Here is a 22883-nt window from a genome sequence, read left to right on the forward strand (position 1 = left end):
TTCTTCCATGGAGTCATTCTTGATTCAATTTAGCAAGTGTATTTCTTAGGGTTATTTTCATGAAATGAAGCAACCAGGCTGCACCTGGTGACATAAAGCAGCGTCATTATTCCTTCCCAGTTATATGGCCATGCTAAACAATCATCTGGCCCAAAGACCCTCCAGACTGATCACACCACCACAGGTCCACCAGACTGGCTACACATCATAGAGTGGAGACACCCTTTTACTTTCTCAATATTAAATCTATCCAGAGGTAAGAAAAACAATTGATGACTCATCAGACCCGACTCTTTTACGGGGATTTTGTACCTATCGTTCTTTAATCCTATCATTAAGACTTCTAAGCCTTTTTTGTTGAAATCACAGCAATGTCAATTCAGTTTTACAGTTGTCTTAAGTGTCCACTACCACTTTGAACTTTAACTTGAAACCACCACTCCTGGTTAGTGATGGAGCATCTCCTTGTTGACACGCTGCACCTACAATTTGCTCACTGACTATTAAAGCTCTTTTAAACACTTGGATACTTTATATGACTTTTAAAACTAACATATTAAAGAGATTTCATCATTTGTAGCTGGCACGCATTAGTAACTGGCAATGTATGGCAGTCCTCAGCTGCCCCTGTGGCTGTGATTTAGTTTAGCTTAAGTCAGACATAGTTTCTGTTGTGCTGTCACTGTTCCAAGCACCGCCCTATCTGGGGTGGTGCATTTCTGAGTCCTGCTGCACTTGAACAACTTTCATTGAAGCTAAAGTGAAATCTGAGCAAGTGTAACAAGAGTAGGTTTTAAAAAGATAATTATTGCTTCTAAGTATTAATTTGAAACTCAAAATACACAAAATGTTTTTTCCCAAGGAAAGCAGCCAGTCAGGTAAAATCTGTGAAAGTAGTTTAATAAAGACAATTAAAATGAATGATGTGAGGCACTAAGGTGGATCTGCTCAGGAAAAAAAAATACTTTGTTGCATTCAATTACTGAGATATTACTATATTTGTACTTTATCAAAAATATCACAAAAAACAAAGACCACAGGGATAACTGTACAGGGAAGTGCATTTTAACCTAGAGGAATGTAAATCGTAAAATGACTCATTATGAAAGGAGAAAGAAATGTTGTATTTCCATCTCTAATGGAATGGAATGACTGAGGACATTTACAAGGTGAGCACACAAAATGTCTGTATCCTTCCAAGATCAACAGGACAGCATCATACCAGATCATTCAGAAGCAGAAAATGCTAACCCCAATAAAATGAAATGGGAATCTCTAAAAGGAGTGAATTTTAAGTTTCACATAAGAGTTTCCTGATTTAACTGGATAAGGAAAAATACATTTTGAATTCCCTAGGAGTGAATTTTTTACATCCATGCTGTCGACACATAATTTGCAGCACCTACATGTTGATGCTGTTGCAAACACTTTTAAGTTCTGTATTTTGAGCCAGAGAAAAATAAGTTTGATGGTCTGTGATGAAATGGATTTAATGCAACAATGTGGACGTTTTCAGTTTTTAAAAATCAACATAGTCTAAGGCGTGGGAAATATTGGTTGAGTGGTTTAAGCCGTCCAAGAACAACTTCTCACCCTGCTTTTGACAGTAACAGCTACGTCTGGTTTAAAACATAAAGGATTAGCAATATGACAAACATAATGATCTGATATGAACTGCAAAAGAACCGTAGAATGTATACTTTGTACTTCGATTTCTTAATCCTTGAAAATACTGAACTTTTTTTTTTAATGGTGTGTTTTCTAAGAGCCAGTTCATGTGCAAATTATTTTTAAACCATTTAGCATAAAGTGTCTGCAAACCTCTGTACTGTCCAGCTTCATGAGGTTAGTGGCTCATGTAACCGAGGCTTCACTTATTAAAATAATACAGCCTGTTTACCATCAGAGATCCCAGATTAACTCAGTCACCATCAACAATATCAAAAGAAATGTACTAATATTGCTCATGTTGGAGCCCCAAGTTTCTGAGCTGCCTGCATCCTAAGCCTCCTTCGGGCCATCGCCTGCTGCTTCTTCCTTTCAATCTCTGCTTCAGTACACTTTGCAGTGGTTTGACAGGGAACAAAAACTGAAAAAGAAAGAAAGGAAAAAATGGCATTATCGTAAATCGTAAGTGCTCACCAAAAGCAAATGTGACTGCATCAAATTTTGTGAAGGCAACGCACATATTTACATATCCTACTAAATATTTGCCAAGACTTGGCAAAAAAAAGGATGAAACGGTGCTCTCAAACTCAGGCAATAATTTAATTTGCAGAAAACAGACACATTTTGGTTAAGTGCCTTTATCAGAGTGCATGTACATTATGCAGAGAGGCTCATATAGAATACATAGGACAAATGACAGGTCTCAACATTAGTTAGACAAACAGTTGAAGCCAGTAATTCAATGGTAACCATAAAATATGGGAAAGGACAGCATGTGGATTATAAGCACAATAGAAATAATTAAAATTTCAGGATAATGTGGAAACCATAATTGAAAAATAGAAAATGAAAAACAAGGAATCAAAAATGATTTAGGAAAGACTGAAAAACAAAAGTTTCAATGTGATTATATACAGTTGGGAATCCTGCACCCAAGCTGGTTCTTTAATTCTGTCATCGAGATGAGAACATATTTTCAATATTCTTTTGATTTTCTAATACTTGACAGACTATAAAATCTAAACCACCACTTTAACCAGTTTCCACCAGTTTCTCAAGTCATTTGAGCTTCAAGACAGATTACCACAAATTGAGATAGATGACTTTAGGATCAGCAATGAAGAAGAATCTTCTCTTGGGTCTGTTTAACAATAGTCTCGTGATCAAAGCTTTAATGAACAGCATTATAATGAAATACAGGTAATGGGTTAAATAAACAACCTAATTAGCTATTTTCAATGTAATGACAGCTAATATAATTTTGCAGTTAATGCTATTCAGGTGCAGAGCTTGAAGAACCCACCTTTGTTAGTTGGAGCCACGGGGTCAGAGAGATGCCTTTTGAAGGAGGTATGGCGGTTCTCCAGAGCATTCCCAGATGATACCAGTGATGAAGTCTTTTTCTCACTGTCATGCCTGGCTGCAGATCTACAGGCTGACGTTCCTGTCACGGAGGTACTCCTTACCTGTGTATATTTATACGGTCCTCTCACACTGACCGAAGTCTCATGTGATATAATTGCTGGCATGCAATGTAAGTTTGATGTTGCGCTTTTCTGATTTGGGATAGATGTGGTCATTTTACCCAAAGTCTGAATGCTGCAGGAAAGTGGCACATTAACTGTTGAAAAATTTCGGCCACTTCCAGGTTCAGAACTTAAGTTCGGCTTAAGTTGTGTGACATTTGTCAACTGCTTTTGGTTACTTCTTCCTGTGTCATAGTCACTGGGATGAGGAACTGATGGTGGGACAGTCTTTAGTTTATTTTGTTCCTCACAAGGTGACACTGTTGTGGCACTAGCTTGTGCCTGGCACTCTGAAAACCTCTCCACATCTTCACACAGCTGGCAGAGCAGGTCATCATCATCCCCATTGTCCCACAGGGAGTCGGCAGCAAAAAATGAATCCAGATCTTCATCTGACACCTCTTTATAGACTTTTATCCCTTCATTTTCCTCCTTCTTCTTTTCATCATGATTACCTTTTGAGTCCTTACAGCCATGGTTCAGAGCCAGTGACATAGAGCAGGAATTGCTCACAGCTGATGATGATTCCTTACCAAACAGTTTCTGTGTTGTGTGTTCTTGCAGTACATTACAAGTATGTTGTTTCACCTTATCGCATTGGTGTTCAGGTGCCACACAAGATACCCCACCGGCAGAACTACAATGGCTTTGTGCATGTTCTTCAAGTACTCTGCTGCAGCTGTGCCTTGGCAAGTGTTCAGAAAGAGTGCCTTTGGCCTGGAAATGGGGATTTGCCTCCAGTCTGAAAGTGCTTCGGTGTTTGGATTTCTCATTTTTCCCTTTACACACTACCACAGAACCATCAACCAGGTGGCCGTCTGGTCTACGCTGTCCGTGACCTGTTACGGTGCTAGTCGTTGAGGGATGGGTTGCCTTAGCAACAACATCCTTGTTTGCATTCGCGCTTATCTGTGTTGAACAGTGCATAGGAGCAGCAATGAGGTCCGGGTTCAGAGTCAACTCAAGCACAAAGGAGTCGTCAAGTAAGTCATCATCCCAGTCATCCTCAAAGTCAGGATTTGCTGCAAGGGTCTTTGAAAGGTCATCATGTTTGTTTACATTTCCAGATAAGGCAGTGGAAGTGTTACTGGGAATTGACTTGGCTGTTTCTCCAGCAGAAACATCAGAACTTAATGTTACTGTGGCAATCTTTGTGTCCTGGGACTGCACAGGTGTACTTGGACTCAACCGTCCGCTGATGGGTTGGGTTGGTCCATCAAAAAGAGCATCCAAGTTGTCGTCCATTTCAAACACTGTCGATTTTTGATGTAACATTTTGTTTGTATTAGTGTTTTGGATGTTTATATTGGCCTCCTTGCTTGTGCCTTCAAGGTCGGTTAGAGACACGGGAAGGATTACACCACAATTGTTCAGATCTCCCGCACCTTCTGTTCCCTGCATTGTAGCATGCTTGACTTGCTCTTTATCTTGCTGAATCATATTGATATCAAACTGCATAGCCAGCTTTTTAAGATCTTCAACACAATTTTGCCTGGGGAAAAAAGTGGAAATACAAAGGATAAATGTTAAGCATAACATAAAGCACTCATTGGAATAAAAAAAACTCACTACAGGACAAGAATTTACAAAAACTAATACCATGTCCTTGGTAGGAGAAAACACTACACGAAATACATACAAGTTTTACTTGCGATCTGTTCTACAAAATATCCTTTTTTTTTCTTTTAAATACTACAGCTTCCAGCACTATGTACTGTAAACTGACTAACTGAATTCGTAAGAGTTTAACAAAAATAAAGTCACCCACCTTGTGGGCTTTCTGGTTCTACGATGCCTCACCTCTGGGGTGCAAGGGATAGCACTATCTCCAATCCACTGGAGTAAATTCGATTCAGGAACACATGGTCTTTCATTCTTAGAAAATATTATTTCAGATAAGTACTGCAAAGTAATATGATAAAACAGCAATATTTCTTCTATTTCATTGCATGTGAATTGGTGCAGCGAGCAAAGAAAAAACTATAACTGGAAATTCTCATTAATAACTTGGCACCAACCTTTGGAGCTATTCGATTGACAATTTCTGAAATGTCCACAATTCTTGCATTTTTGGACAATTTTGTGGGATCTTTTCCTGAATGTAAACACAGAAGTACAACTTTAGAGAATTCCATAGGCACTTTGATGATTAATATCTGAACACATCGAGCTACTGGTTAAAAAGTAGATGTTTACAGCTGTTCCTGACAAACATTACCAGACTGAGACTACAACTAGAGAACACTAAGAGACAAAAAGTGCAAGAAAACTTGCCATTTTTAAGAGGTGTAGGTGAGGTTGGATCCCATATAATATCCTGCAACAATTCCGAATCATTATTTGGAGAGTCAGCATTATTCAATCCATTAAGCTTGATCCCTGCATGCCTTTTGGGAGTCTTAAAATCTGCTGGGAGAAAATACAGGTATTTTAAAGCATAATGCACTTCTAAATAGGATGTAACAAATTTATCATGGAATAACTTCAAAATTGTGGAAACTGAACATCTCCAATGTGACATAAACCTTGGCAAAGGCCAAACAACATGTCTGTTGGAGGGGGGGGGTAACAGTTTGGGAATGGTCATTTATATTTATGAATTTAGTGCACAGTTTTGCCCCCAAAACATACAACTGAGTGTACGACGGACAAATTGCTTTAGATTGAAAACCACAACAATTAAAACAGAGCTTCTTTGTGAGATAACATTATTTTGCTGGTACACATCACTGAAATAGCTGTCTACAGAAGGCTCATTCAAATGCAAACACACATAACAGATGGTGCTGAACAAATTTATACAGATGATGGGAAATCCAGATAGAAAAGAGATTCTAAAGAGATGTTTTCAGACTCTTTCTGAAAGCTCGGATGGATTCAAGAGGCTCTGAGGGAGAAAGAAACGCATTCCATCACACCGGGGCCAAACCTAAGAACCACAGGTATTATTATTTTGGGGCCCTTCTAAGTGGGATCACCAAGTGGCCAGTGGTGGAGAAATGTGGCACTCTCTCTAGAGAGGCTTTGGTGAAGAGGGTGGAGGAGTCAGTGCAGTTGTCAGTCAGTGCAATCTGAATGTTTGTTGTTCAAATCCAACCTGCTCCTGTAGTACCCTTGATGAAAGTACTTAATAATTTTAGTATTATTATTAATATTTAGTATTATTAATGTAAATAATAATGGTATTACTACAGTCCACCTGTGTTCTTCCACCCCTGGCTATGTTATGCAACGCGTTTCATTTATCAGACCCTTCATTCATTTTACTTCCTCTTTTGTCCATGTGTGTCCTTCAATGGGTACTAGGTCTTGGGATTGTCTTGAATGGAAAAAGCAGTGATTCAAATCAAGTTTCAGAAAAATCTGACAACAAAGTAGTTCAATCGTCTTGTATTTTGCACACAGAGCTTCCAGCTAAATTGCAGCAGGATGTTAAAATGGCAAATTATTTAAAGCAATTTCAATACTTTGTAAACGAGCTTGAGAACATATTACAAGAGTTTTGGACACTTGCTTCGGACAGTGTAACCTTTTTTGAAAAGAGATCTAGGTATAGTATATAATAATGTATTGTATTTTTTTTTCCCCCAGTATAGGTCTGATTACGTGTCACTAGGCATTGTAACTGCAGACCATTAGAACTATTGAGACTTCAGTAGGTATGCTGGAACTGATTATGGATTAGTTTTTCGGAAATGTAGCTGTGTTGCTTATTTAAAAAGCCTGTCAGTTTTAACACGGAGTGACAAACCGACCAAAAAAACGTCATACACAGCAGTTGCTGCGCAGCAGGAGGAGGAAACCAACCAAGCGTGTGTGTGTGGTGAGGAGCAGTACTCACACATGTGACATGATGACACCTTGCCTGCCTTACCTTCACAGTGATATGAGGACTCGAGAGAGGGCGACTGCTGCGTTTGTCTAGAACTCCTACTTAGTTTCTGACATTTCCCTTTATTTTCACTCACTTGTTGTTTACGCGGCCTCCGTGTGGGACCAGGAGGAGACGCGCACCGCTGCCCCTGTGCACTCATAGCTGCAATAGGCTTTATCCTTCTGCTATGATCGAAAAGGCCATTTTTATGGCTAGCGAAGCTTTCATTTTGTTACGAAGACAAAAATGAACTAAGAACAAAATATCTAATGACACTGCGCTCCCAATGTTGTGAATCTGTCTAGAACAGCCTCCATGTCGGCCATAAGCTGTGATTCTATACGGCGATTAAAGACCTACTGAAATATCATTGGCCCACAACGTCTCGCGTTCTCTCGCGATAGCACCCTCCGAAGTACGGATGTTCCGGTTCGGCGACGTGAACGATCCAGTTGCGCACAGTACCGTTACTAAGGATGGTAGCGACTATCCCGAGACACTGAAAAATCCTTCTTTGTGAAGGGATCGCATAGATTTAATAACTGTAAATGCAAATACAATTACTTTTTAAAAATCCAGGTCACTACTACTGTAAATAATAATAAGACATTGTTAATATTAATCACTTACTCTCAGTATCCATTATTATTATTATTATTATTATTATTATTAAGGCATCATGCGTATACTTGGATACATGATTAAAGCTGTTAAAACATCAGCAGATGTGTAATTTCATGTAGCTAATGTCAGCAAATTTAACTTGCTGGACAAAATGAAATGCACAATTTTTTTGAGCCAAGCTGAGTATTTTAAAATACTCAAGATAAAGTGTTTACTGTGCTTAAATGTTCCTGGTATGCATGAGAAGGAAAATCTTCAAAATGTTCCATACTGAACTGTAGTACAGAGCAATCCTTCTAAAGCATTTAGCGTACTTTCATCCCTGTCACACTTGTCCAAAGCATGGCTGCTTACCTCTTAAATCTGAATGTTTAGCTTACTTTAAAACCCCAGCAGAGTTGTAGTTGTGCGCTAGATAAAGCAAGTATTTCCCTTAGTCAGCAATTAAAAGAAACCACCAGCTGCTGTTGAGTAAAAATTGATGGAATAATCTTTTAGTGTCATGCGGGAAGCAGTGTGCATATTAATACCACTTTCAGCAGTTTTGGAGGCATAGTCTAGGCACTGCTCACTTAGATGTGAGTGAACAGAAGTGCACTATTTATATTTATTTGTATTATCACTATTTATATAAACATTTATAGTATATGATATATGCTGCAATATAATGTTATTTCTTTTATATAATATCAAATACATCACTACACAGCATTTTGTCTTTGCATAATAAATAAAAATCCCCGCTCAGTCTGTGTGGAGTTTGCATGTCCTCCCCGTGTCTGCTTGGGTTTCCTCCGGGTGCTCTGGTTTCCTCCCACAGTCCAAAGACATGCTGTTCAGGTTCCCCATAGCGTGTGACTGACACAGAGAGAGTGTGTTCCACTGATGTATGGATGAGTGACCCAGTGTAAGTAGTGTATCTAGCAGTGTAAGTCACCGCGGTGAATAAGATGTGTGGGCTAATAACACTACATAGAGTTCATTGGAGAAAAGTGTCTGCTAAATAAATAAATGTAATGTAAATGTAAATACATATAGATAATGCTATCACAATATTAAAAACAAATTTACACCAGTTATGGTCTGTAGCAAAATCTTTTACTCAACATTCGTGTCAGTGGAAAAAACACTATCAGTCAGAAAAGTCAGTGTAATATCACTAAAACTTCATCTTTTCTTGTACAGATGAAAATGCACTGCTAACCAAAATTATTTCATTTTGTACATCGAAATGTGCATGTAATGTTCTCTGTTACACCTGTACATGTGCCTTATCCGAGAATCAAAGTAGCTTTAAAGTTGTGTATTTGACCCATTTTAAGGTGGATTATTCAATTATCTTTAAAATAAACACAGTTAGATGTCTTCACCATGTCCTGCAGAGATACAAATTGCCCAATTTGTGTGAAATAAATAGACCTGAAAACACCGAAGAAGGTTAACAAAAAGAAAAGATACCTTCTAAATAGCCGAGAAGCTGGCATCATTGTCATTTCCCATGGCCCTCAGTCACGCTCACAGTATCGGTATCCACAATTCTGGGTCACAATCCAGTCCTGGAATCATTTGGCGTGAGGAGCGTACGCCCTGAATGGGAAGCAAGTCCGTCGCATTATTTCCCATGGCCTTTTGAAAATAACATTGTAATATGTCCTACAAACTATTTATTTTAAAGTGAGGAATTTTAACCTTTACTTGGCATCTGGCTTTACCCAAGGGGCCTTATAATGACAGTTTTGTACTCTATGTGACACCATGATTTACCCCTTTATACGGCTGGGTACTCACACTTAAGTAATTCAGTGTTAATGCCTTATCATGAATACTGCAGCAGGAGGAGAATTTGCACCAGGGACCTTTAGACTGTAAGTCAATCACCATAAACACTAATATATCCTGCACCAGGTAGGAGGAATGTATTTTTATTGTAAAGCAATAAAATGTATTTTTTTTCCATGTTATACTTTAGAGTTTATTTAATTGGTGTGTACATAACTGTAATGAAGATATCTGTGGGACTGGTTTTAGTCCTGTTTTCCTCCGCTGTGTAAAACATGCTCCCAAAAAGTCCACATAGCTCCGCGTGAAAAATGTGCACAGCAAATTGCTCAAAGCGCTGAGGTAGGTCAGAGTCTTTTTTTGTTGCTCGAGGGTGGGCGTATTGGCGTGACTGTTCAAATGTACTTGGCAGACGCCGAATGCAAAAATTGAAGACAGAAAGACTGTACATATTTTCCACTCTCTAAATTTTGCCTCGCAAGCTTTGCCTAAATAAAGCACTAGATGGTGCCTATATTCCTCCTGTATTATGTGTGTGATGGGCCGGGGGTGGGAGCAAAACGCTAAGAGGATCAAACACAGTGACACTCACTCAGCTGCTGCAAGTGGTAGAGATACATGGGTGCTGCACGGATTTAATAATAAAATAACAAAGCAGTTTTTTGCTGCTTGTTTTCCTTTGTTTTAAAACTAGTATTTATGTGAACTGTTTCGTTTTCGTGTGTGTGTGTGTGTGATCTGTACAGCTATATAGCCTCGTACAATTATACGAAGGAGCTTTATTACATTAAAAATGACACCGTTGAACGTCTGTGTTGCAATTAATTGTCATTTATTTGTTGCTTTTAATATCTTAAAGCAATGTTGCGTTGCAGGCTGCTTTTCCCCTTCGTTCTGAAGAGCACAAGTATGCCAGTTCTGGCTCTTTCTCTGAGAAGCCCTAAGGCACAGTCTTCAGGAGCAGCTTTAAAAGTCACCGTAGCACCTGCTGTCACCTCCAATGTTAGCATTTTATAGAACTGATAGTGAGATGAAGGGTTAAAGGGCACAGGCATGTCACTTTTGATATATTTCTCCCCCCTGTCTTTTTCCCCATTCTGTAAAGAAATGCCAATTGCTGCCAGGGCTTAATGTGTCACTCTCATCTCGGGACACCACTGCATATTCTGCTCTTCCCCTCTTTATTTTTTTCCTGCCTTGATTATGTGGATCCAGGTAGGGAACTAACTGTGGAGATCATTGAGAAGTGCACTAGAGTAAAGTATACATTTACATTTACATTTTTGCATTTGGCCGACACTTTCCTGCAAAGCAACATACCACTCAGAGCAAACAAAAGTACATCACGCAACAAAGAGGGGGCTTAGATACAAGCACACAATACCAAAGCATGGCTTGTTCGTAGTGCACGTAGTCTGGTACGATCTCTATAATTGACATTCAAAAATGAAAATGGTTGGATGAAAAGAAGGATATTGTGAAAGACTAACTAATGGAGATTTCATGTTAGCTCTAAAGGTAAATCTGTTTCAAGACCTCTCTTGAATGGTGGAAGGGACTCAGCAGTAGAGAAGGACTAAGGGAGCTCATTCCACCACAGTTAATGGACTTGACTTTGGGCTCCCTGTGAGAGGGACAAGCAGATGGCCCAAAGTTAAGAAACTTGCTGGGGAGCAGAAAATAACCAGCTTATATTTGTTGAGGTAACATTTTTCTGCAGAACAACGTGCAATGATGGAACTGATTACATTTACATTTATTTATTTATCAGACACTTTTGTCCAAAGCAACTTCTAACGAACTCTATGTAGTGTTATCAGCCCACACACCTTATTCACCATGGTGACTTACACTGCTAGATACACCAGTTACAATGGGTCACTCATCCATAAATATTTCAACAGATGGGTAATATTTACTGCAGAAGGCGAAGGTTAAAAACCACAGTTAGGGTGGAATTTGAAGCTGCGTCCTTCAAGTCCAGAAGCGCCGGTTCTTACCAGAACACCACCTGCTGCCCTGGTTCTCTAGGTACTAAGGTGATAGCCGTTTGGGTGTCTTGTAGGTTGTTTGCACAGACTTAATGAGTATAAAATATTAAGCAGGTCACTAAGTAGAATGAATTCCCCGGCCTGGGTGGAGAAGTCAGAGGGATCTTATCTTACTATCCACAAGAATGGCTCACCAAGGCAACGCTGCCACACGAGTTTTGGTGCAGCTGCAACGAACAGCATCCAGAGAGGTAATTATCACCTCGGAATGCTTTTGGGTCCCCCTCCCACCCCCTCTTTGTGTATAGAGATGGCCCTTTGAGTAAGTGGTGCTGTGTGTGTGTGTGTGTGTGTGTGTGACAGTTAACATGTGGAGGGTTTCGGTGCGGTGGATGGAATCCAATAGGATGAACGCCAACACAGTTCTCCATCTTTCCCAGTGGCGGCACTCTTGAAGGACAAGGGGAAAAAACACCATCATCCCTGAAAAACACTGTTGTCAGCATGTTTAGCCACAAGGCAGAGAAAAAAAAAAATGATTTCAGCCTCACCTTCACGCCAGCACTTGCCCCAGCCCCCTCAGTATGATGAAGCCACAGCAGCTTCACATTAACATGGTCACCCATGGTCACTTTCTTAATCAACGGTGTGCGGCCCCCTTCACTTGGATTCTCAAGCTTAACTGCTATAATTTATTTTAATTTGTTTATGTTTATTTGCATTTCACCATACACAGGTGCACGCAGGTCCGGGTGTGACATAAATGGTCCTAGTGCCATACCATGCAGTAACTATAGGTCACACATTATATAAACACAGACATGTGTTACAAATCACACACACACACACACACACACACACACACACACACACACACACACACACACACACGCACACAATGGCTACAACCACTTGTCCCAAGCAGGGTCATGGAGAGTCAGAGCCTAACCTGGCAACACAAGGGGCAAAACTGAGGTGGAGGGGATACACCCAGGACGGGGCGCCAGTCCATCACAAGGCACCCCAAGCAGGACTCGATCCCCAGACCTACCTGTGTTACAAATATGCAGTGCAATGCACAGAAATGACAATGAACACTAAGAAAACAATGGAGTACCAGACACAAATATTCAAGGATAGGTATAACATGCAGTAGTCCTTAGACCAAGGTGCAGATACAGTAGTTAATAGATATTTACATTCACTTATTAAGCAGACACTTTTCTCCAAAGCAACTTCCAATGAGCTCTATGTAGTGTTATCAGCCCACACACCTTATTCACCAAGCAGACTTACACTGCTAGATACACTATTTACACTGGGTCATTCATCCATACATCAGTGGAACACACTCTCTCACTTACGCATTATGGGTGAACCTGAACAGCATGTCTTTAAACTGTGGGAGGAAACCAGAGCACCAAGAGGGAACCCACACAGGCACAGGGAGAACATGCAAACTCCACACAGACTGAGCGGGGATCAAACCCACATCCTCTTACACCACCCAGGTGCTGTGAGACAGGAGTTCTACTCACTGCGCCACCATGCCACCCTGATATTGTAGATATGTATGGTTAATAAGTGTCTATTGTAATCTGTGTATAAGGTGTCAAATGCGACCAAAGCGACAGAGTTTATGAAAATGCAGCAGTGCAATAAGTTTCTGTACAGTTGTTCAAACTGAAAGCCTGGGGCTCAGACTGTCATCACAGCAGCTGGAGAGAGGACTGCATACTGTAGCGCATAGGCTCTTAAAACAAAAATCTCCTTTCTTCCTTAAGAGATCTACTCACTGGGAAAAATGTGCCAGGAGTAGTTGAGAACTGGTGGTAGAAATGTCTTTGGTGCTCCATGTTTTTTTTTTTTTTTTTTTTTTTTTTTTGAGCAGACGCAGCGATGCTGCTCACGGGTGATGTAGCATTCAAGCCTCATCCTGAAAGAGGCACAACTGGCCCGCGCTCATTAATCTGGCTGGCGATGCGTCTGGCTGCGTGGCAGGTTGACTGCTCATTTATTCTGTTTATAATGGCAAAGCCAGTGATAAATGTCCCACGGAGTGCACATGTGCTAAAATATTCATAAATTCCAGCTCTTAATTTGTAAAAAGGGAAAACCAATAAATTAAAACCTTGTGACAGTCTTGTTATTTTAAAACATATACTATGGAGAAAACATCAAGGAAAATACATTTTGCACTCTTTTAACGTATAATAATTTGCGTGCTTAAATGTATTAATATACTGGCACATAATTACAGGAAAAAATGCGATGAGGACAGCACATTAATAAGACTGCTGTTCAGACTTAACTAAAGCTGTGATTTTTTTTTTTTTTTCTAAGCTTAATTTAAAGAGGGAAAACCATACTTGCCAGAAACAAATGAAGTAGGCTATCCCCAACAAGTATGGCCTCAAAACTTATTTATAGCTAACCACGAAAATAAAGTGAGACGTACAGTAACAGCGTACAACTCTTTAGCTAATTTCCTAATGACATTCTCCCTTTATAGGAGTACGCTTTGATTAAACAACGACGTATTAGCTCTTGCGTATGCTTTTTATTACAACATAACTCATGGTTCGTTTTAAAATGCAAGTTTTTCCATACAAATATTTAACAGGACGACGACATAACACATAAAATAAATAAAAAATAAATAAACACATATATGTCTAACTTTGCAGGGGCTTTGAGACAAACTAAGGTGGGTAGTACCCAAAACTTGCTACACCATTTAATTCACCTGCGGAAAGTAATTATTGAGACGTGAAGGGTTGAGATGATGAAAATCAGTAATGTAGTCTTCCAACTTATTGACTGTGCCACCTATAAGAATTACAATTTTAAGACAATTTTAAAAATCAGACTCATTTTTAAATTCTCAGGCCTGGGTCATTGTTATGAAGTGTCACATGTGATTTCCATTATGATGACATGAGTTCCACCCACCACATTTGAGCACAAAAGATGCTGCTGTTGTCACATACCCTGCATGTGATCCCTTTCGCTGCTGTGGACTGTATATTGTTTGCATCCCAACAGGAGTGCAGGGAGGGACATTCCCAGTCCTGTCTCCTTCAGCTGTCCCCTTGTTGCTCAGTGCATGTCCTTCACTGTCACCTTCGCCACCGAAGGAGCCGTGACGTAAAGCCCAGGCCAGATGGCAAGACAGAAGCCAGAGACCTGGCTCTCTCATGAGACTGTGACCCCTGGGCGGCTTGAGGTCCTCCTCGCCACTGCAGTCCTAGGCGCCTCCCCTGTCTCCTCCAGCTTTTGAGCGTTTTGGTGACTAATTTCGCCCATGCTCCTGTGATATTTGCTCAATATGAAAATGTGATTTCGAAATGCCATGGCTTCGAAAGGAAAATGGTGGAATTGTGTTAGGCACAGGGGGCATATACATCATATTGAATGAATCCTTCCCATCATTATTTTCCATTAACTCTGTTTTTTGGACCATAGACTTTTTGTACTTCTCAGGCATTCATTGCCATCTGAAAACAGCGGTAAGCTCAGTTCTAAAGTCCCAAAGAAAACAGTCCCCCCACCCTGTTAAGAAGATATTTGATCTTAACATTGCCTCCATAGAAATCTTGTATACATTGATTTTCATTTGTGCTTGAATACATGTCGCTGGCAGGTGGGTGTGTGTGCGTGGGGGGGGTGTTCAGTTTCTACTTTTATATGCTGATTCCGTTTCCCTTGGTAGCAATGAGCATATGGCAGCCACCCTCCCTGGATTCACTGTCAACAGGAGGGATGTTACTCCAATTGCAACATCCTGTCATCAGTGACTCGCCCAAATCCCAGGATGCCACCACCCTGCCACCACTCCTCGCTCGCTTGTACTCGCTCTGCATTCGCCATACGGACCGAGATTAACACAAGAGAACTTCACTTTCGTTGCGGAAAGCCTGAGCCATTTGATTAAGGCCTCTGTAATTCACTGCTTGCATTTACAGATGCCATTTATTCTATATTTTTTGTTATCAAAATTGTGAATGAAGGTGGGAGAGTTTTGTTGAAATTATACATCTTTGTTTCGTCATTCTCTGTTAATTTAGCCCTTTTCTTTGCTGATGCATTACTCACTGACATAGATGCGTCTGTTTTGCCTCTTTCAGGTTACGCTGTCTGCTTGTGTGGGTTTAATTTATTGCACCAGTATCAATTTATATTTAAAATTTATAGATTTTTTAAATTAATCAACCCCATTTTAGCAGTGTGCTGTTATATACCTGTGCTTTGAAGATCGAGATGGCTTGGTTGTCCTTTAGCAAATATTTTTATTCTGTATGAAACTGAATCTTAAAATGTACTGAATGGAATAGCCAGTAGAGAGTAGCTAATGGCAGTGCAATTAGTAAAAACTGAGTTAAATCAATGTTGAAATAACGATATATGGATATTTTGGATGGGGGCAATCTACATGATACCAAATTCAAATTGCAAAAAGTACATTTTACATACTAATCTGAAAACATACACCAATAATATCAGACAGCGCAAGAAGTATAGCTGTTTCTTCAAAAAAAAAAAAAATTAAAAACAGTTAAATTTATGCGCAATATTAAATCCGTTTTTTTTTTTTTTTTTACTCTTTACTTTTGCAATCTTATTCCAAATGTGTGTAACTCATAGGTCGGGATATGCTGTCTAGCACCTCTTGCTTGTAGTTTTTGAATTCTTAAAACTATTTGTGCTTATAGCATGGAAACAAAAAAACGCTTTTTAGAAAAAAAAAAAAAATGTAAAAATTAAGCCTGGAATCTCAATGCAGTAATTACAACCTACAAATGTTACATGAGCAATCTGTATTTCACATTCACTACGTTCCAGAATTATCACTGCAGTACAAGAAGGACAAGACTGTATATATGAATTCAGCTCCAGCATTTAGGTGTGGCGTTTGAATGGTTTCTCTCATAATCCTATGGCCTTCCTTCATATGTTCCAGTTTTCATTCCATAAAACAAGCTCATGCTATTTGGTGACAAAACTTTTTATATGATTGTGAAAGTGTCCTGCAATGGAGTACTATTTGTAAGCATAACACTTTACATTCTGTTCTTCATTGGATTTTCCTGGGACCATCATGACCATAATTCCATTTGCTGCCAACAGATGGATGGAGTTGTGATGTTCCACAACTGCTCTGGCTGTGCTGTCAGAGGACAACGGCACAGTGACCTCTATCATGACAGGCTCCTTTAAATGGTTAAATCACGCAGAATAGATGTCAAACAGGCTTCTTCCGCCTTTCTATTCTGGATGAATACACACAGAACAGATGCACTCTATCCTTGTTAAAATTCATAAATAAATCAATACACTGCAACCTTGGCATATCTCTTTTTATAATATGGTTCCAGGTATGTTGTAACTTATGCAAGATGTTTCCCCATGACAAGTATGGTTTATTTCATGAAATGTTTGAAGCTCAATAGAAATGAAAAGTGATGATGTTTAAAGTGTATTAAGTTTCCCCTTTGTATTATGTAATAAAGGTTGAGAAACATGAAAAACTCACTTTTTCTACAGCACATATTTAAAGTTGAAAAAATGCAGTAGAGCTGCAAAAGCAGAAATGCCTGTCAGATTTTTCAAAATTACAGTCATTTATAGTTTTGTGGGATAAGCATCTTCAGCCAGTGTGTTTGTGTATTAAGGGTTAAATTAAGGGAAATACAAATATTTAGTGGTGACTCAAAAAAAAGTGTGGAAAAATCCCATTAATATTTTTTATTTAAAAAAACTTATAAATAGTACTGTAAAGAATGCAGAAGCAAATAGGTTTCATAAGTCTAGTGGGAACTGCATTAGTGGCTGTCAATCACAACTGCAAAGCCTTAAAAACTGAAGGGCTTCAGACATGTCAACTTAAAATTTCTGTTGGTGATCTACAGGAATAGCTCTAGTGTTTAGATGAAGATGATATCTTTGACTTGTCACTTAAAGGGAGACTGGACATTCAGGAGGCATCAAGAAAAAAATGTTTTACTGGCTCTCTAATGACTGTGTCGTCCATCAGTCAGTCAACATCCACACTTTGACAGTTGAAAAAATCTGCAGCATCTTTCTTCCATAGAATAGAACTGCACTGATTCAGTCCACAAATCAAATAATGTTTTAGTATAGGGTGAGCTGCTTGCTTTCACTCAGTACTTTCTAATTCCAGAAGACACTAAAAATTAAATTAATTGATTAATTCAGAATGATTTTACTGGGTGGAATTGCTTGAGAAAGGGTAGGCCAGCACAATGGTTACCGACACAGAGTTCCAGTAAATATCCAGCTATATAAAATGGGAAAATTGTCAGTCACTTTGAAAATTGTTACTAAGGAAACAGTAATATGATAACAACAACGAGTAATTATTATCAATGATTTCTGTGTCAAGTGGAATTCAATAATGACCTCCCTTGTGCCACATTGATACAATTTGCCAGTGTACATGCAATTAAGTAACTGTAGGTCAAACAGTGTAACTTTGGAAAATGTAAAAATTGCTTTGTGGTTTTTTCCAAAAGTTGAAACTGAGAAAAAAAACAAAAAATAAAATTTTCCATCATCATAATTTCAAAGTGTCAAAGCTGATATAGTTCATTGGTTTTTCCTGACTTGCACAGTTTTGGCTGGTTGTTTTTTTTTTTTTTTTAATTTATGAAAAACATAATCAGATATGCAGATGTCTTTTGTTTGAAACAGCTGTTTAGTCCTCTGTGCCAAAAATCAATCAGATGTCCCAAGAGCCTCCCTGTCCAAAGGCTCTTTGAAGTATAAAAGCAACGCTGGCATTTCATAAATGCCGGCTCACCTGCTTAAACAATACAACCTATTCTGATGGATTGTACACTAAAGTTGAGTATATGTACTTTTTATTGTATTTAAATGCACCAACTTTCCAAGGATTCATTGAATGTACTGTACACTGTTACAAGACATTTGTCTGTTGTGAAATAGTATAAGCTGCTGTTATCAAGTGCTCAAAATTCGGTGAGAATACAATGTAGATGCAGTAGATGAATCTTACAGCAGCATTTAAACTTCAGAGTTAAAAAAGAGGTTTTAAAGGCTTGCATTGTTAGCTTTAACTGCATGATTTAGCACAATAATGGAAAACAATATGTTGCTACCAAATCTGACTTCCAGTTTGGTATATAAGTCTGTAAAAGTGTGTTCTGTACCTATTTAGTTACATTAAGATAAGTATCTGTTACTTTAAAAAATTCAATATGTGTAATATGTTAAATATTAAGCCCCTCGTTGTTTCCAAAAAAAGAAAAAATGTATTTTTTCCGCATTGTAAGTATATTGAATCATGTTAGAAATATATGAGCTAGACAAACTAAGGGAAACATTTCACAATATGTTAATATCATGGACTTATTAAGAAGTATAGACACCCTTTGCCTTAAGAACAGCTTCAATCATTCTTAAAATGCTGTCATACAAGTCCTGAACTGTGTGTAGTGGGATGCTGTAACATTCTTTAAGAAAAGCCCCCAGTTCATTGAGGGACGAAAGAGTTTTTCTTCAAACCCTGAGCTGCAGAAGTTCTGGTAAAGGTTCAGTGATGTTTCGATGTGGTGACTGCAGAGACCATGGCTGATGAGTGCAGAAACCAATGCTTCACCCTAGTGTTCTTCATCCTAGAATATGGGAGCATCATGAGGAAACAGTATTTGCACCGTAAGTGGACTTGGTCTTTTAAAATGGCCTTATATTCCTTAGCCGTTAATACAGCCATGCAGAGGAACCATGAAACCTAAGGACTCCCACGAAATATCTACCTGTACCATTATGGATCCCCCACCATGTTTAGCAGTTGGCAACAGATATTTTGGATTGAAGGCATCCATTGGCTTTCTCCAAACATAAACCTGTCCAGGTGTACAAAATAGGGTGAAACATAACTCGTCACATCATATTACTTCTTTCCATCATACAGTGGTTGAGGTTTTGTGCTCTTTATACCAGATTAGACATCTTTGGCCTTGGATATAAGCAGTTTTTATGGTAGCGGTACGGTAGCCCAACCATAAATTCCAGCTTTGTGAAGCCCATAACATACAGTTTTTGTTGAGACTGGGTCACCAATGCGTCGATTCAATTCTGAGGTAATTTTTGAAGCATTTAGCAAGTATCTTGTGGAGTGTCCATGTATCCCTATCAGTCATCTTCAACTTGCAACCACCATTCCTCTATGTTGATGCAGTTTTTCCATTTTTGGCATATAGTGTCATTATTTTACATAAGGATATTCCCCTCGACACATTAAATAATTCTGAAGTCATTATGACTGATATACTGGCAGTTCGGCCACTGACTTCTTGGCCTCTTTAGAACTTTGTCAGTTGCGTCATTTTGCTCTGAAAACTTACATACCAAAGTGTTAAGTGTTAGACCTGTTTCGTACCTGTCACATACTGCTAACTGGCAATCGACCTAAAATGATCCAACTTTGCAGCTGCACTTGTAATTGTGATTTACTTACTTCTAAGTAAAACTCCTTTTTCATGCCACGTTTCTGTTATTTCGTCCACTGCCTGTATTACATGATTTTCCCAGCACCAGCTGGTCTTCAAGATTGGTACTTTGCAGTTACAAATCATCTAAATTTGAAGGCTAATTCCGTGAGGGGGAAAAGGTTTACAGTAAGACTCAAAAGAGGGTCACCATTCTGCACTGAAGCCCTGTGTTTAAATCTATACCTCAGAGAGCTATGAGCCATGATGAAATAATGTGTTAATGTGCCAATTAGCATAAACGGAATAATTTATGATGTGTTACTTTTTCTTCTTGCTTGTCTGGTTCTTTTGAATCAAAAAGGTTTGGGAAATTGGCATGGCATGGAAAGATGTTAAGGTTAGTGGGCAATTCCAAACCACTTTACTAACTTCTGTGTAAAAACCCAGTTATTAAATTATGGCATGAATAAATTACTTTTCATTTTTAAAAAAATCAAGTTCAGCATTCAACTTGTTAAGCAGTCACAAAGGACCACTACTGAAACTCGTACCAAGACTACACAGTTCTACATGAATTTAATAATAATTGACTAATAAGTGATGCCATAATAATGTTAATTCACTTAGTGAGCTATTGCTAACAAGAGAGACTACCCAAAATTCATCGGAAGTGATTTCACCGGTTCCAACAGATACAATTAATTCGACCATTTTTACGCAGTGATTCATTACACATGAGTATGCAATCAGCATGTCCTTTGGCTAGATATAGGTTCCTAAATGAGCCATTATTTGACAGTCTTCATTAATGCTGGCTGCCCTGTAAATCATTATTTACGTATTTCTGAGAAACCATTCAACATCTTCTCTGACACATACCATCTTACTGTCGTAGTATCCTTGAATAAGAGAGTGTGTGCTTTTTTGTGCAAAGTGGCATGGCCTCATTTGATTCATTGTGTGGCCTGTCCGGCGCCAGACCACATGCTCTTTGAACTGATTTGTAATTATGTGTAATTCAGCCTTCTACTATCTATTTCGAATGTCTGTGCATCTCAAGTTTTCATGTCCTACCACAAAAAAGATTGTATTAAATAAATTATATTACTAAAGGTGTCTAGTGCTTGGGGGGGAGGTGCAGTGGGTTTAGCCTGTGCCTGCTCTCTGGAAGGTCTGGGGTCCGAGCCCTGCTTGGGATGCCTTGCGGCGAACTGGTGTCCCATCCTGGGTGTGTTCCCTTCCAGCCTTGTGCCCTGTGTTGCCGGGTTAGGCTCCGGCTCACCACGACCCCACTTGGGACAAGCGATTTCAGACAGTGTGTGTGTGTGTGTGTGTGTGTGTGTGTTACTATCCATCCATTGTCAACAACTGTTTGTCCTAAATGGGATCACGGCAAGCTGGAGCCTAACCCAGCAATTCAGGGCGCAAGGCTGAAGGGGGAAGGGACACACCCTGGACGGGATGTCAGTTTGTCGCAAGGCACCCTTAAGGGCTCGGGCACTGGCTGAACCCACTGTGCCACCATGCCCCCCTTATTATTATTATCATGATAATAAAAAACCTGCATCTCTGTTATGTAGATCTATTTCAAATTCATGAAGATATTTATATCTTGTTATAATTGCTTTATGACATACAACAAAGTGTCCAGTATGTACCAGTAGCCAAAGTCATCTTTATTGTCATTCTGCCTATAGGTGAGTTACACATACAGAGGATGAAATTTCATTTCTGTTTTGACCTCTGCACCACATAGGACATATAGTGCAAGGCCAGCCATCCGTCTGTTCCAAGCAGAGCCGAAGCCTCACCCAGCAACACAGGGCGCAAGGCGGAAGGGACACACCCTGGCTGGGATGTCAGTCCATCACAAGGCACTCCAGGCAGGCCTCGAACCCCAGAACCACCGCACAGCGGGTACTGGCCAAACCCACTGCACCACTACACCCCCACCCCATAGGGCAAGACATAAGTGCAAATACAGTACAGCGCAGTACGCAGGCCAGAGTCTGGTGACAATATACATGTACATAAAATAAAATATACCAGACAATAAAAATAATACTTTATTAAACACTCACTCACTCACTATCAGTAACAACGTATCATAAGGCACTGTTGCAGCACCTGCTAAACAATGAAAATAAACGGCAGTATTGAGATAAGCATTCAGCATGATGTATTATTTAATAGAGATTAATGTCTTTATGCAGTCTGTGGGCATAAAGTAAAAGAGATAAAAGACTTTCAAACTGCCAAGGCAAACTTTCAACACCTATTTTCTCCCTAAAATTTTCTATACACTAGGCTAAGTTGTACTACAAAAAGAAAAGCTGATTCTGCATCTTAATTAATCTGCAATATGATATTAATGAGCGTTCGTTATTGAGTCACTGAGCTCATCTATTATTTATTCTCCTCTACTCCTGATAGTTTGCTTTCTTCCTCTGTTTATTTCACTCATTCGCTGCGTTATTCTGCCTTGTTTTCTCAACAGAGGGATGCCTCCCTGAATTTCTATCTCACTGGATTTTGTCTTTTATCTCCATCTCATGTGCACTACCTGATTCATGGTTGGGAGGGACAAAGAAAGTATCACAAACAGAACTCGACACACCTCAAGGTGTATTGGGTGTTCATTGAAGGAGGGTTGGCTAAACTTTTGGAAGGTAGGAGAACTTCTGGGGTTGGCCTTTCAGTTATATTTATGTTGAATGGTCTTTTGAGTGTGCCGTGAAAACAAACACCAAGAAGTTGAAATCAATATGAAATCTTAGTTTCCCTTCAAGGGTGCAGCCATGTAGAAGAATCACCGAAGTTAATTCACTATGTATTCAATGTACTAAATTATTGTCAGTTTACTAAATCATGCTTAAAATATTCTTAACAGTATATTTTCTGTGTAATACTACTGTACTTTTGCAAGGTATACTGAAAACAAAGAGAT

General features: G+C 39.2%; 1 protein-coding gene across 3 annotated transcripts; it reads right to left on the minus strand.

The window, feature by feature from the left end:
• Positions 1-933: 933 nt before the first annotated feature.
• On the minus strand, positions 934-7410 carry etaa1a (ETAA1 activator of ATR kinase a). Of its 3 annotated transcripts, none has more exons than XM_018750728.2 (6): positions 7069-7410; positions 5469-5600; positions 5213-5289; positions 4963-5096; positions 2972-4686; positions 934-2089 (listed from the first exon to the last, which is right to left on the minus strand). In XM_018750728.2, the coding sequence occupies exons 1-6, from the start codon at positions 7226-7228 to the stop codon at positions 1965-1967; spliced, it is 2343 nt and encodes a 780-aa protein (XP_018606244.1). In that variant the 5' UTR covers positions 7229-7410; the 3' UTR covers positions 934-1964. The 3 variants fall into 3 exon arrangements, with proteins under 3 accessions (XP_018606244.1, XP_018606245.1, XP_018606243.1); XM_018750729.2 differs by having other exon boundaries at positions 4963-5069; positions 5469-5603; XM_018750727.2 differs by having other exon boundaries at positions 5469-5603.
• Between the last annotated feature and the right edge of the window lie 15473 nt (positions 7411-22883).

This window comes from Scleropages formosus, chromosome 16, assembly GCF_900964775.1.
Source record: "Scleropages formosus chromosome 16, fSclFor1.1, whole genome shotgun sequence".
Lineage (NCBI taxonomy): Eukaryota > Metazoa > Chordata > Actinopteri > Osteoglossiformes > Osteoglossidae > Scleropages > Scleropages formosus.